Genomic DNA, 13,522 nt, shown 5'->3' with positions numbered 1-13,522 from the left:
GAAATGCTACTGCACTCAGAGTTAATTATGTTCTAAAGAGCAGCTCATCTCCCTCCTGCAAAGAGGAGAGTGAACAGGAAATGCAATGATCCTGACCAAAACTGATTATTGGGGGTGGGAGGGAGGGAGAGGTGAGTGAAATGCTGGGATGTGGGGAGTGAAGAGGAGGAAGATGGACTGGGGATAAAGGAAGGATTTTTTGTTTGTCCCAGATTCTGGAATTCTATCCTGAGGTTTCTGGGATTTTGCAGGCTTTCTCTAGTCCCTGAAGGTCTGCTGATGGGGTGAAAATCAAGGAGAGCTAGAGAGGAAAAGATGGGAAGAATTTGTTCATTTCAGCCAGCCCCAACAGCAGGGTGGGTGGGAGATCCAGAATTTGGCATGCTCCTTAAATAAATAAATTAATGAAGTTGCACTGACAATGTAAATATCATGCAGTGAAATGTTAAGCATGTACAGCCTTTGCTTCCCTTCCATCAATTCTTTAAATTGCTCCTCTTTTTGGCATCTCTTGTTGGTCTCGCAAAGTGTGCTGACAAGAAAGACTGGAGGTTGTTCCTTGCCCAAGTCTTTATGTTCAGACTACAGCTGCTTCCCCCCTTATCTCTGCTCACATTTTCCCATTCGGTAAGTTTGGAAAATTCCTCTCTGATTTCACTGGAAAGGACAGGAAATTCTCTTTGGGAGACGGTTGCCTATTTCTCGCTCTAGTTTTGCTGCTCACATCTGGAAAGGATCTGACTTGGGAAAGGGAAAATATCTTTCTGTGCTCAGTGTGTGTAACTGACATGGCATGAACTAAGGGGAGCCTTTGGGGGCAAGAGAAACGCTTTTCTCCATTCATTTGATCTCTGTCAACAACGGTGAGTTGTTTTAGCACTTTATTTTGTAACAGTTTGGTACACTGAGAGCATTGAACAAGCCTGCCTTTTAGCTACAGCCTTTAGAAAAGACATTTAATGCAAATAACAAATACACATGACCTGCTGATCTTAAAAACAAATGAAGATCATGTTTTTTAAAATTGAAACTGTCTTGTAAGGCTGAGTGTGGAGAGCTGTAGACATGATGGTGAAATATAGAAAACATGCTTATGCTGTTTGTTCAGATCATCTTCCTTACTGTACAGTGTAACTGACTCCTGCAACTTCCCTTGCTGCTTGAGGTTGATTGCTGAAGCACTGGGCTGCTGGTACTGCAGTGGATGATGGTAGCTGCAATGTGATGGAGTAAATTTTGGTTCTATATGGGACCGTGCACAATGAAATCAGAAGGTGCAGACACAACCCAGAAGAAACCCTGCGCTGACTTCCAATACAATTGCAATTTTGTTCTGAGGCACAGGGCCTGATCCAAAGTTCACTGATGTTTTTCCATTGACTTCAAGGGGCTTTGGATCAGGTCCTTAGTAAACTAATGTGTTTTGGATTATGCTCTTAGTGATCTTAACAGGGTTAGTCTCTTCAAGCTTTCTTTGAACTAAGAGAAATCAAAATCCATGCCTACATTTACTTCCTGAACTCCAGAAGCAAGCAGATGTTTCTTATCCAAAGTGTCACTCTGTGGCACCCTAGCAATAATCACTTCAAAGGCATTGTAGCAGAAAAGCACATATTGATGGCAGCAGTGTGAGACTTCCTCTCGCATATTAGAACATGATACCAGATTTTACACTCTCACCTCGCTTTAGTCAACTGATGTCTATGTAAAAGTGTCAAAAAGCACTAGTTTGAGTCCAAAAACGGTCAGGTCAACTATAGCTCTGGTGTAAGTTGGTTCTGCTGCATTGACTTCAATGTAGTTACACCAGGGCTGCCCCTGGCTGACATTTAAAATATTTTAATTAGTCCTTTTTTCATCAGCTATAAGAACAAATCAATATATGATTTAAAAAAAACAGAAACTGTGTTTTTTCTAGCTTTTCAATACTTTCAGAAGACATCAGGAAAGATTAGGTAACAACGATAAACCAATTAGCTGTGTCAGGTTTCTGAGGTCAGGTCTGGCACTAAATATTCTCAAAAACAAAAGGAGGACTTGTGGCACCTTAGAGACTAACAAATTTATTTGAGCATAAGCTTTCGTGAGCTACAGCTCAATAAGTGAGCTGTAGCTCACGAAAGCTTATGCTCAAATAAATTTGTTAGTCTCCTAGGTGCCACAAGTCCTCCTTTTCTTTTTGCGAATACAGACTAACACGGCTGCTCCTCTGAAACTAAATATTCTAGAGTTCTGTATGCCTCACTGCTAGCAGACGCACTGTGCTACATTTTGATCTCACACGAGTAGACGTCTAGAGTAACTCCATTCCAATCCATTAATTTACTTTAGATTTACACCAATTAAACTGGTAACAAATCTGGCCCAGTTACTTCTGGAGTGCCTAAAGTTTTGTAAAAACAAAGGCATACACAGGAATAAAACACCTGGGGCTGGCCTGTGTCAGCTGCTTCATGCTTGGGCTATGGGGCTGTAAAATTCTGATGTAGACATGTAGGCTCAGGCTGGAGCTCAGAGTCTAGGACCCTGTAAGGGAGGAGGGGCCCAGAACTCAGGCTCCAGCCTCAGCCCAAAGGTCTACACTTCAATTTCATAGCCCCAGGCCCTGAGCCCCACAAGCCCAAGTCAGCTAAACTGGGGCCAGCTGCAGGGCCGCAGGTGTTTCATTGCAGTGTAGACATATCTTGAGACAGCTGACCCAGGCCAGCCACGGGTGTTTAATTGCAACATAGACAAACCCAATGCATCTGAGGGCCAGATTCTCACTTGCTCAAAAACAGCTGGTCTCCCAGTTCACACCATCTGAAAACCTGGCTCTGAGAGATTCTTGTTTCTGAACTCAAAAGAGAAGCATTGATTGTCAGAACTGAATGGAGTAATTATGTCATATTAAGGGCGACAACCCATTATGTTTGGATCTTGAAGGAGCAGTATCAATACAAACCAGCTATCCCAGAAAGGCTGTTCCAGGACCTTCCATGTTTGGAACTGGCTGGAGCATGCAGTAGACCCTAGATCACATTGTCTCAAATGCTGCATCCTCTGCAGGACTGAAAAAAGAAGAAAGGATAAAATAAAGGCCACTACCAGCTCTTACTGCAAATCATCATCTATGAAACCTGAGACGTGCTAAGAATGAAACAGAGGGAGCTGGGCCTGAGCCAGCTGGCTCATTCGGCAGATATTTAACTTCTGTTTAGGTTATTCCAACCTGCAGCCAGAAAGATAGAGGTTGAATAATAGCCAAGGCTCTAAGGTTCAGATAAATGTTGCTGTCCAAAATCAATGGACGATCCAGACCATATTTTACTGCAGTAGCTCAAGATTTCATTATGGTTCAATGCATATAAAACAGACGCACAGTGTAGGGCCATCCTGACAGCATGAGTCACTATTTTCCAGCACACCTTGTTTACATTAACCAGGGCACTGTGTAGTGATGGGAATTTATTTCCATATGCAAAACTTTGTGGAACATTATGATCAACAGTTGCATAAGAATAACATTGCATAACCTCATATATAAATCTCTCCAAGGACCTGGCGTTTCTCAGTGTGAGAAAGGGAATAACTTACTTCAGTAGCTGGGTCTAGTTCAGTGGATGCTGCTACCCCTGCAGCCACACGGCGCCCGGGGTAGCCACTCTTGAGACACGTTGAAACAATAATGCAGTGGTTCTCAAACTGTGGTCGACATGGCACTGCCCAGTCACATGACCTTTATTCCTCTCCTTGTTTCCAGCTCCTAAATTGCTTTAAAAGAAACTGAAAATACATAAAGGGAGAGTAAGAATGGGCTAATGGTTAGGGTGTTAATCTGGGGCTGGAGAGCTCAAGGCTGAAGTCCCAACTTTGCCTCAAACCTCTGTGTAACCTTGCGCAAGTCTCCCTGTGCCTTAATTCCCCCTAGGTCATCGGGGCACTATTAGGATAAAAAGACTAAAGACCATGAGGTACTCAGATACTGTGGGTCATATAGAGATACAGAGAAAATGGTGGGGTCTAATTTAGCTGTTTCCACTCAAGAAAGAGATCTTGGAGTCTGTGGATAGCTCACTGAAAACATCCACTCAATGTGCAGCAGCAGTCAAAAAAGCAAACAGAATGCTGAGAATAATTAAGAAAGGGATAGATAACAGAACAGAAAGTATCATGTTGCATTTATATAAATCCATGGTACGCCCACATCTTGAATACCGCATGCAGATGTGGTCTCCCCATCTCAAAAAAGGTTCAGAAAAGGGCAACAAAAATGATTAGGGATATGGAACAGCTTCCGTATGAGGAGAGATTAATAAGATTTGGACTCTTCAGCTTGGAAAAGATGACTAAGGGGGAGGATTTGATAGAAGTCTATAAAATCATGACTGTTGTGGATAAAGTAAATAAGGAAATGTTATTTACTCCTTCTCATAACACAAGAACTAGGGGTCACCAAGTGAAATTAATAGGCAGCAGATTTAAAACAAACAAAAGGAAGTATTTTTTCACACAACGTACACTCAGTCAACCTGTGGAACTCCTTGCCAGAGGATGTTTTGAAGGCCAATACTATAACAGGGTTCAAAAAAGAACTAGATAAATTCATGGAGGATAGGTCCATCAATGGCTATTAGCCAGGATGGGCAGGGATGGTGTCCCTAACCTCTGTTTGCCAGAAGTTGGGAATGGATCACTTGATGCTTACCTGTTCTGTTCATTCCCTCTGGGGCACCTGGATTGACCACTGTCGGAAGACAGAATACTGGGCTAGATGGACCCTTGTTCTGACCCTGTATGGCTGTTCTTATATACCTTAGCTGGACAGATGAAATGCTTTCCTAATGTTCCATATGACAACTACTACAATCCTCACAGGGATGAGATGTGATTACAAATAGGAGGGAACAGTGGGTCAGTATCTATGAAGAGTTGTCTGTTGAATCACCAGTGCCACTGCTCTGTAAGTGTGATTGCTGTGTTATGCGTAAATAGCTAATGAAGTCCAGCAGGTGGTGCTCAAGAATATGTAGCATACTTCCGAGTTCTGTAGGTCCAATAAAATGCCTTGTTGTGCACTGCATAGGGCTTCCTCTTTAGCTGGAGCTCTTAATAGCCACCCTCTGCACCCCTCGTCCTTTAGCCTCTTTCATGCACTTACTGTAGAATTCCTACTTTACCAAGATACTTATGTGTGCTTAAAAGGGCAGATCTGCTAGGCTCTGTGGCAAACCATTATGAGGAACAAATTAAACGTGAACGGTCGTAATGCCATCTGGCAATAATACAGACAGGTGGAGGGTTTCCACAGCTGGGCTGGCTAATTGAAATATGCTGCAGTCTTGCCAAGTCTCAGTTTCCACTGGGCCTGGAGTCAGTCCGGTACTGATGCGAGAAACTCCAGTCCTCTCCTGAATTTTAGCTTTGCCTGGAGGGGGAAACCGCCTTCTGATTGGCTGCTTTCCTTGCTTCTCTGGCTCCTGGAGAAGGGAAGCCAATCAGGGCTGTTGCAGGATGCAGGCTGAGCTCTCTCTATCTCCCTTCCTTGCAACCTGACACCTTCACTGTAGGGGTGGGGGGTGGTGGTGGAAGGAAGCAGAAAGAGCTCAGGGCAGCTCTGCTCCCTCCCTCTCTTCCTGTGAGCAAAGGGACTGTTCCTCCTCTTCCCTCCCAGACTGGAAGGGACAATGGGGGGTAAAAAGCTCCTGGAGCTGCTCCCAGCCCTAGCCTGGAAAGGGGAAAAGGGAATCCTGTTGCAGGTCCTTGCCAGGCCTGGGTGAGGGAGGGGAAAGGGTCCAGGAGCTGCAGAAGGAGCCGAAGTGAAACTGGAAGGGCAGTGCTGATGGGGAATTGAGGGGGCAGAATTAGTTGCTGGGCAGGGGGATAGGCAGATGTTGGGGGGAGAGCTCCTGCAATGGGAGCCAAAATCACCACAACCAATTTAGAAGTGAAAAGAGAAAAGCACAATACAAACTTTATAAAAAATCTCATGATTTTTGCCAATCGCTTTATTGTTAGGAGGCTGACTCAGGATTTTTGAATCTGTGGGGTTGACAATACTGATGCTGAGATGTTAGCTTGGTTGCCCGCACGGCAATTAGACCCATTCTGCTATTTGGTGTGATTTTTACTGTTTAAATCGCCTGCTATGTGGCAGTCAACCCGAAATGATTAGGTCCTTTACCTTCCACTTGTAGTTTGTGTTGGGCTTTAAAACAGAAATAGTATTTAGCCTGCAAAAATACTAACTCCCCACTTACCGTGATGTTTGTTTGGTTTCAGTGGAAATGCTTCCAAGCAGCAGATCCCTGCTGGTGCTGTGGCTTTTGGTATTTAGCTACAATATGATCCATGGTCACAATGATGAAGACAATGAGTTTCTGGAAAATTCATCCAAATTACTGAATCCAGACCCTAATTTCCTGGCTCCGGACTGCCCTAGAGACTGTACCTGCACCCAGGAAGGAGTTGTGGATTGTGGAGGGATCGATCTGAAAGAATTTCCCATAGATTTACCAGAGTCAACAAACCACCTTTCCTTGCAGGTAAAATAAAACACAACAGGATTGTTCACCAAAACAGCAGGCCTGATTCAGCGCTATCCCATGGCTCCTTTGAATACGCCAGTGGGGGCCTATCCACTTGACTCAGAGCTGGGGTGTTCTGGGACTGGCTGTGGGTAGAGAAAATGTATGGCAGGGCATCCCTACCCTCAGGTGTTTCTCACTGCCATAAAACCCATGTGGTCTAAGACAGTGGGGAGCACAAGGTAGAGCAGCCCTGATGGCTAGGCTGGGGCCACACTGTGCCCTGGCAGCCCATGGATTAGTCCCCAGAAGATTCCCTACCCCTAGCTCCCAAGGCTGCTTGCATCTCTGGCTCTCTGATTTTCCCTTTCTGTTTCTTCTTTCACCTTCCTGGCTCAGAGGTCAGCGATCTGATCAGCAGAAAGATTCTGTGCCTGACAAATATTAATTACATTGAAGTTTATATTCATTTATTTTAAAATGTTTTTTTCCCCTCAGACAGGTATGGGAGACCTTTAACTCTGGTATTACTCCTCCCTGAGATCTGGTTGTGTAAGGAGAGCAAATGATCAAAGTTGAGACCTTCCTTGTGGCTCAGAGGAGAATTTTTCCTCAAATAAGAGCCTCCAGTGTATAATAATTCTTAATTCTGCTCTCCCTTTGAAAACCCAGGCTTAATTCTTCCCTGGTGTAACTGCAGCAGCTGCCAAGAAGTTCCCTCGTCTCACTTATTAATTGAAATATCATAAACAGGATCCACTGGCCCAGATGCATTGCCCTACCCCCAGTGCCAAACATCCCCCAAGCCCCCATCTATACAGAAACATGGGAAGTTAAATGGTCGTGATGAGCAAAATCATCCAAATGAGAAGAACTTACAAGGGCTGAAAACAGCCATCTTGCAACCTTGTTGGGAACCCACAGGGAGGGAATTCCATAGATGAGGCCCTTGCACGCAGCTGGTGCTGACCTCATCCAAGCCAAGTTCAGCAATATGATCCCAGTGGATCATTTTAAAATGGAAGGCAGTAGGCATAATAAGCTCACTTCCCTAAATAATGGTTGTTTATTGAGGCTGAGTGGTTTTTCAGGGCAAGGGTATGCATGTGTGAGGATATATGTTCTAAACTTCTTAGGCCTTGTCTACATGGGAAAGTGTTACCAGCATAACCCTCTGTGTGGACTCTCATTCTGGAGGGTGGCTTTTTTTTTTTTTTTTTAGTTAAACCTCTTCCCAAGTGACTGACAAACTAAATGGCATCATGCTGATGTCAGAGTGCTTTCTAGGGGATTATACTACTGTAACTACACTGGATTAAATTCATGCCTTAGTTATACAAGTCTAACTTTCCCATGTCGACAGGTCCTTAGAAGAATCAACTCACACTGTGCTGTCAGTAGCTTCATTTGCCAAGAAGGGGTTTTTGCAGGAGTTTAGTAAGTTGCAGTTTAATTAAAGGCATATTTTTCCTCCCTTTGATCCATCGTCTGAGGCCTCTGGTAGAGCAGGGCAGTTGTGTTCAAGACAAGGTGATTAATGCTGGTGTTCATCAAGTCTCACTGAAAGTCCTTAAAATTAAGCCCTTCCCTTTCCTTGCTTGCCACAGTGGTGCTGTGTTACTGCTCCCCATCAGGCAAGCGTTTGATCAAGTGTTGATTGCTATTCATTCATAAGTTTTGAAATGTTTTAGTGCCAGGCCAGTGGAACACATTCATAATTATTCTTTTTTACTGGAGAACGTGAGCCAGATTGTGCGCTTAGTTAAAGCAGTGTGAATTCAAAGTAATTCCACAGTTAATGCAGTGACTGCAGATTCCCGCTGGTATGGAATGTGTCCTGTGGTCCCTAATTAGTGTATTTTTGGTATTTATCATGTTTGATAAATTGATGGAGTGCACAGTTTTGCAATGGAAAATTCAGAGTTGTCAATCAATGCACAGCTGTAGTTAGAAAAGTTGTAATGTAAAATGACACCTTATTACTCAACAGATCTGCTCCAGGTGTGTTCCAGTTAGAGCTATTTTACTGTCAAAACAGAAGTTTAACTCCTGTTAGCCCACTAGATGGGCTGTGGGAGACTGGACAGGATTCCATACTGTAAGCTCTTTGGAGAAGAGGCTGTAATTTTCTATATATAGCTCTTAGCCACTGACCTGGTTGAGGCCTATAGATGCTACCATAATATACATGTTTAATACGAATATGAACACTGTTAAGCCTTGTATACTATAAAATAATGTTAACTAAAGTCTGATGGCAGATTCTTTATTAGCGGTGGCATGTCAGAAATAGAACCCACTTGACTTTCAGATCTCATGATGAGTTTGCAGTTCGGAAAAAAATCTTTCATTCTACTTATAAAACCAATCACGTTTGATTTAAAAAAAATAAAACCACTGACAGAAAATAAACCTGGGACCCCCCCCCCAATATGCCAGTCTTACATAGTCCTTTTTCAGAATAAAGCTGTGCTTTAATTACCTGCCAGCTGTTCAGAGGGTTTGTCTCTGGCTAAGGGCATTATGGGCTTTACTAGAACCTGTTCCTCATAAAGTACAGGACCTGGATATTTCTAGGGATGATCCCAAGCTGCAGAACATGGCTTTGCAAGATTTCAAATTCTGCTAACTTTGGGTTTGTCAGATTTGAGATCTGAGTTTGGCCTTTATAGTCAGGGGTCTATTTTTGACATTCAGATCCAGATCCAAAATTTCCAAAAGTTCAGAGTTAGGGTCCTTCTCTGATTACTTAACTGATGATTTCTATTCTTCCTTTCCTTAGAATAACCAGATAGAAGAAATCTTTCCAGAAGAGCTTGCACGTCTTTACAGACTAGAAACGCTTAATTTACAGAACAACAGGCTCACTTCGAAAGGTAAGCTGGAAAAGCCAAGCATCAGAGTATAGAGAGCCACTGATGAGCACTGCAACAAGCCAGTCAGTGGTCACAGATGGACGGCGTGAGGAACGGTGCGTGTGCTCAGATGTTATTAAATTATTAGAATGGTTGGCTAATCAGTGTCACTCCTTTGGCCAGCACACAAAACGTGGAGGCACTTCATCATCTGAAAAATAATGCTCAGTGCATAAAAATGCAGCCCTCCTTGTACCAAAGGAAGAGACATGGCAGCAATATTATGTACTGTGGCATAGTACACGCATATCCAGGAAACTCCCTCCAGTCCCTCTAGAGCGCATCAGTACAATCCAAATTGGATCCAGAAATATCTGCATGCTGAACAAATTCCCTATGACAGAGCCTGCTCCTTAATTCACTCCTTCAGTTCAATTCAGTTAATTTGATGTCTAAATTACTCAAAACCTTTGGAACCAAACCATATTAATTAAAAATAACATAACTCCCACCCTTTCTGTCAACCCACTTTGACTGCTTCAGGCAAGTTTGGCTGGATAAGTCAAGCATTCGAACATTGCCATTTAGTTAATAAGGAAAAGGCCAGATTTTGAAAGAGGAAGAAAAGAGAGGCTGGGGAAGAGCCACATGATAATAAAGGGGGAAGGTGTGTGATTCAGAATGGTACTGCTGTCAACACCCTCTGGTGTGACCCTGTCTGTGAGGTGCACCCTACTACTCAAACGAATAACAGGAGCAGCCTCCTATTTCAGGGTGTACAAGTAGACTTGATTGGAAGCACTGGGCCATTGTACATCGATAATGCACAGCAAAATGAAAATTTTACTTAATAGATTCAGGACCTGGTCTTGTTCCCTTTTCAGTTAATAGTGAAACTTCTTCCATTAACTTCAGTGGGTGCATGATTGAGCCGTAAGTTTCAAATATGCTATGATTTAGACTATGTCCTTATGAGAAGAATTTTCTACAAGTTCATAAAAAGAAATTAACCAAAAAACTCTAAAGATGTTGAGGTGCAGGGGAGGGAAGAAAATCCACATTTGATTTCTGTCCTTTCTTCCCAGGCAGCATGGATGCTCTGTGCAGTTAGTAATATATATCCCACAGCAAGCGACCTTAAATCCGGTGCACTCTTTTACATCTTCTGATCATCACGCTCGTTACTACAGGCTAAGCAATGTGCTTTGTTCAGACAGCTCTTTTTATGAATCTCTTTAGCCTTTATAATAACAGAAAATGAAACAACAATGAAAAGCATGTGTCAGGTTGTTTCTGAAAAATATTTAAAACTTACATTATAGATATCCTTTGGGAGACAAAAAAGCCCCTCTAGCATTCTCATTCACAAAGGGTGCTGACTGTAAATCATTCCTGTTGTTTGAAGGGCTTCCAGAGGAGGCATTTGAACAGCTGGAGAATCTGAATTACTTGTACCTTGCAAACAATAAGGTAAGAGGGGACATGGTTTTTGTAGATGCCTTCTGGCGTTATTCATAAAGTTAAACAATAATGATGATTTTAAAAAATACGTTTGTTCTCCATGCCTGTCATGTTGTGCTGAGGTGTGTAGTTCCAATCAGGGCTCATCTGGGGCTATCTACAATTAAAACTTCCGTCATGCTGCAAAACTGTTAAGGCAAAAGGGCTATTTATGCTCTTAAGATGTTGTGTGAAGATGTTCGTTTTAAGAGTGCATCAATCGGTAAGAGAGAGGTAGAAATTAATCACTCAAAATAGAGCTCTCACCTGTGTGCACAGAGTTTAATGCCATCTGGAATCAGTGTAAACTTCTGCACTGAGGCAATAGCGCACAAGTGATTTCAATCCATTACTTCACGCATATACAGGCAAAAGAGTTTTCATCCACAAGCTCATTTGACCATGTGGTGTTTGAACATGTAAAGTCTATAACCTGCACTCACTGGGGACCTGATCCAAAGCCCACTAAGTCAAGAGAGAGACTCCCACTGACTTGAAGATGACATTCAATAATGACAAGTGCAAAGTACTACACCTCATTTAGAAGGGAAAATCAAATGCGCAAATACAAAATGGGGAATTACTGACTAGGCAGTAGCACTGTATGACACCGATGTTAGACACAGGAGGTAATCATTAAGCCCTACTTGGCACTAGTGAGGCCAAAGCTGGAGTACTGTCTCCAGTTTTGGGTGCCACTTTAAAAAAGATGTGTATAAACTGGAGAGTGTCCAGAGGAGAGTAATGAAAATGATAAAAGATTTAGAAAACCTGACCTGTGAGGAAAGGTTAAAAAAAATGGGAGTATTTAGTGTTGAGAAAAGGAGATTAAGGGGGGCACTGAAAAATGTCTTCAAATATGTTAATTGATCACTGTCCTCTTTGTAACAGCCCTTGTTTTCCAGGTCCACCGAATGTAGGACAAGCAATAATAGGCTTAGTCTGCAGCAAGGGAGATTTAAATTCAATATTAGGAAAAACTTTCTAACTATAAGGATAGTTAAGTATGGAATAGGCGTCAAAGGGAGGTTGTGGAATCCCCATCATTAGAGGTTTTAAAGAATACATTCGATAAACACCTGTCAGTTATGGTCTAGCTATACTTGGTCCTGCCTCAGTGCATGGGGTAGAACTGAGTGACCTCTTGAAGTCCCTTCCAGCTCTGCATTCCATGATTCTATGATTCTGTGGGCTTTGGATCAGGCCCTAGTTGGTGTACTTTTTCACCTGCACACAGAGATGATAGTGCACATAAACTGTGAGTGCAGGTATACAAAGCTGCACACACACTAGAAGAGGTTGGGTTAAGCCGCATTGAAAAACAGGTCCTAACGCTTTGGTGTGGGACTCTCATAATGAACAGTCAAGAACTGAAAAAGCCACAACATTCTCCATGGATCCCATTCCCATCATGTCTACAGGAGCTATACACATGCATAGTAGAGACAACTGCCCGCCAAATGTGGGTTCTATGGATTAGGACAACTGTGGAGTGAGTGGAAGTGGATGTTAAAGATGAGCTAGTGCTACTGAGGTTTTGGGACATGATGGAAGTGTACCCCCATTCCCCGCAATTTATTGTGTGCTATGTGTCCCACGGTAGTGTCTGGTTCACATAAGCGACTAAGTGCCTACTGTTGCTAGCAGATAATCAAGTTACTTCTTTAGCTCAAATGGTTGGAGCGCATACTTCTAGTGGTTAAGGTCTCAGGTCCCTGCTGATGACCCATGGTAGCAGTCACGACAGATACCCCGGGCCTTGATGAAAAGGTTATACTATCTCAACAGGAATGGAAATACCCTCTCTGATATCACCTTACTCCCGCTTGGTTCTGCAGTGAAACCATTTTTTAAATGAACCCACACAATTACTTGCTATGGAAGGAAACGTAATGTCACAGAAAAGTATGGCTTAAAGCACCAGGCACAGGTCAGTGGGAAAAGGAGAAAGCGCAGCTGTGCAAACAGACAGCCCTTTTTAGACAGAAAAAGAAATGAAATTCTCTATCTGTTTAACCACACTTTTTTTTTTAATGTCTGTGATCCTTTGGCCTTTAGATTACACACCAAGTGGCCAGATTCTGGTCTAAATGTCCTGCCAGGACAAATCCATAATAACATCATGGATTTCCCTTGGTGTGACTGAGCTCAGAATTTGCCCCTTAGTACAACTACATCACATTCTCTACTCTTTCAAGCCACATGTCCATGTAATGGTCTTGGCAGCAAGTAGATCCATAAAAGAGAAGAACAAGCCAGGCTGTGACTAATATTCCAGAACTTTGCAGTCCAACTTTTCCTGTGTGATAAAACAAAGTGTTTGGCTTTTCCTGAGACTTTTGCAGGGAGAGACACACATCCAAGATAAAAATGCAAACATCAGCAAATTGTCAGAAGCAGTTACAGTGAGAAGTTGTGGACCCACAAAAATAACACGTCTTCAGAAATCATGAGCCAGGACAAACCAGATTGGCTTTGTGTTGCATCCATGCTGCCATGGGAAGTGCTTCAGCTCAGGCAACTGTGGTGTTTGGAGGAGGGCAGGGGTTTGCTGGTAGTTTACTTCTCTCATTGTATGGAAGGAGGCTTGTCTTGATGTTGTTTTAGTTAGTGGCAGTTCTGATTATTTCACAGACAGGTAAATTGGCAGGGTGGCTTTTT

The 13,522-nt window shown here is 42.9% G+C and overlaps 1 protein-coding gene across 1 annotated transcript in view; it reads left to right on the top strand.

Moving 5' to 3' along the window:
* Nucleotides 1-6,266: 6,266 nt before the first annotated feature.
* PODN (podocan) overlaps nt 6,267-13,522 on the top strand; it is a 34,957-nt gene continuing 27,701 nt past the window's right edge. Inside the window, exons 1-3 of the mRNA XM_077824932.1 lie at nt 6,267-6,524; nt 9,289-9,382; nt 10,767-10,831. Coding sequence (XP_077681058.1) covers nt 6,267-6,524; nt 9,289-9,382; nt 10,767-10,831 — 417 coding nt within the window. The remainder of the gene's footprint in view (nt 6,525-9,288; nt 9,383-10,766; nt 10,832-13,522) is intronic.

This window comes from Eretmochelys imbricata, chromosome 8 (assembly GCF_965152235.1).
Source record: "Eretmochelys imbricata isolate rEreImb1 chromosome 8, rEreImb1.hap1, whole genome shotgun sequence".
NCBI classification, from domain to species: Eukaryota; Metazoa; Chordata; order Testudines; family Cheloniidae; genus Eretmochelys; species Eretmochelys imbricata.
This window is presented reverse-complemented; position numbering and strand designations above follow the sequence as displayed.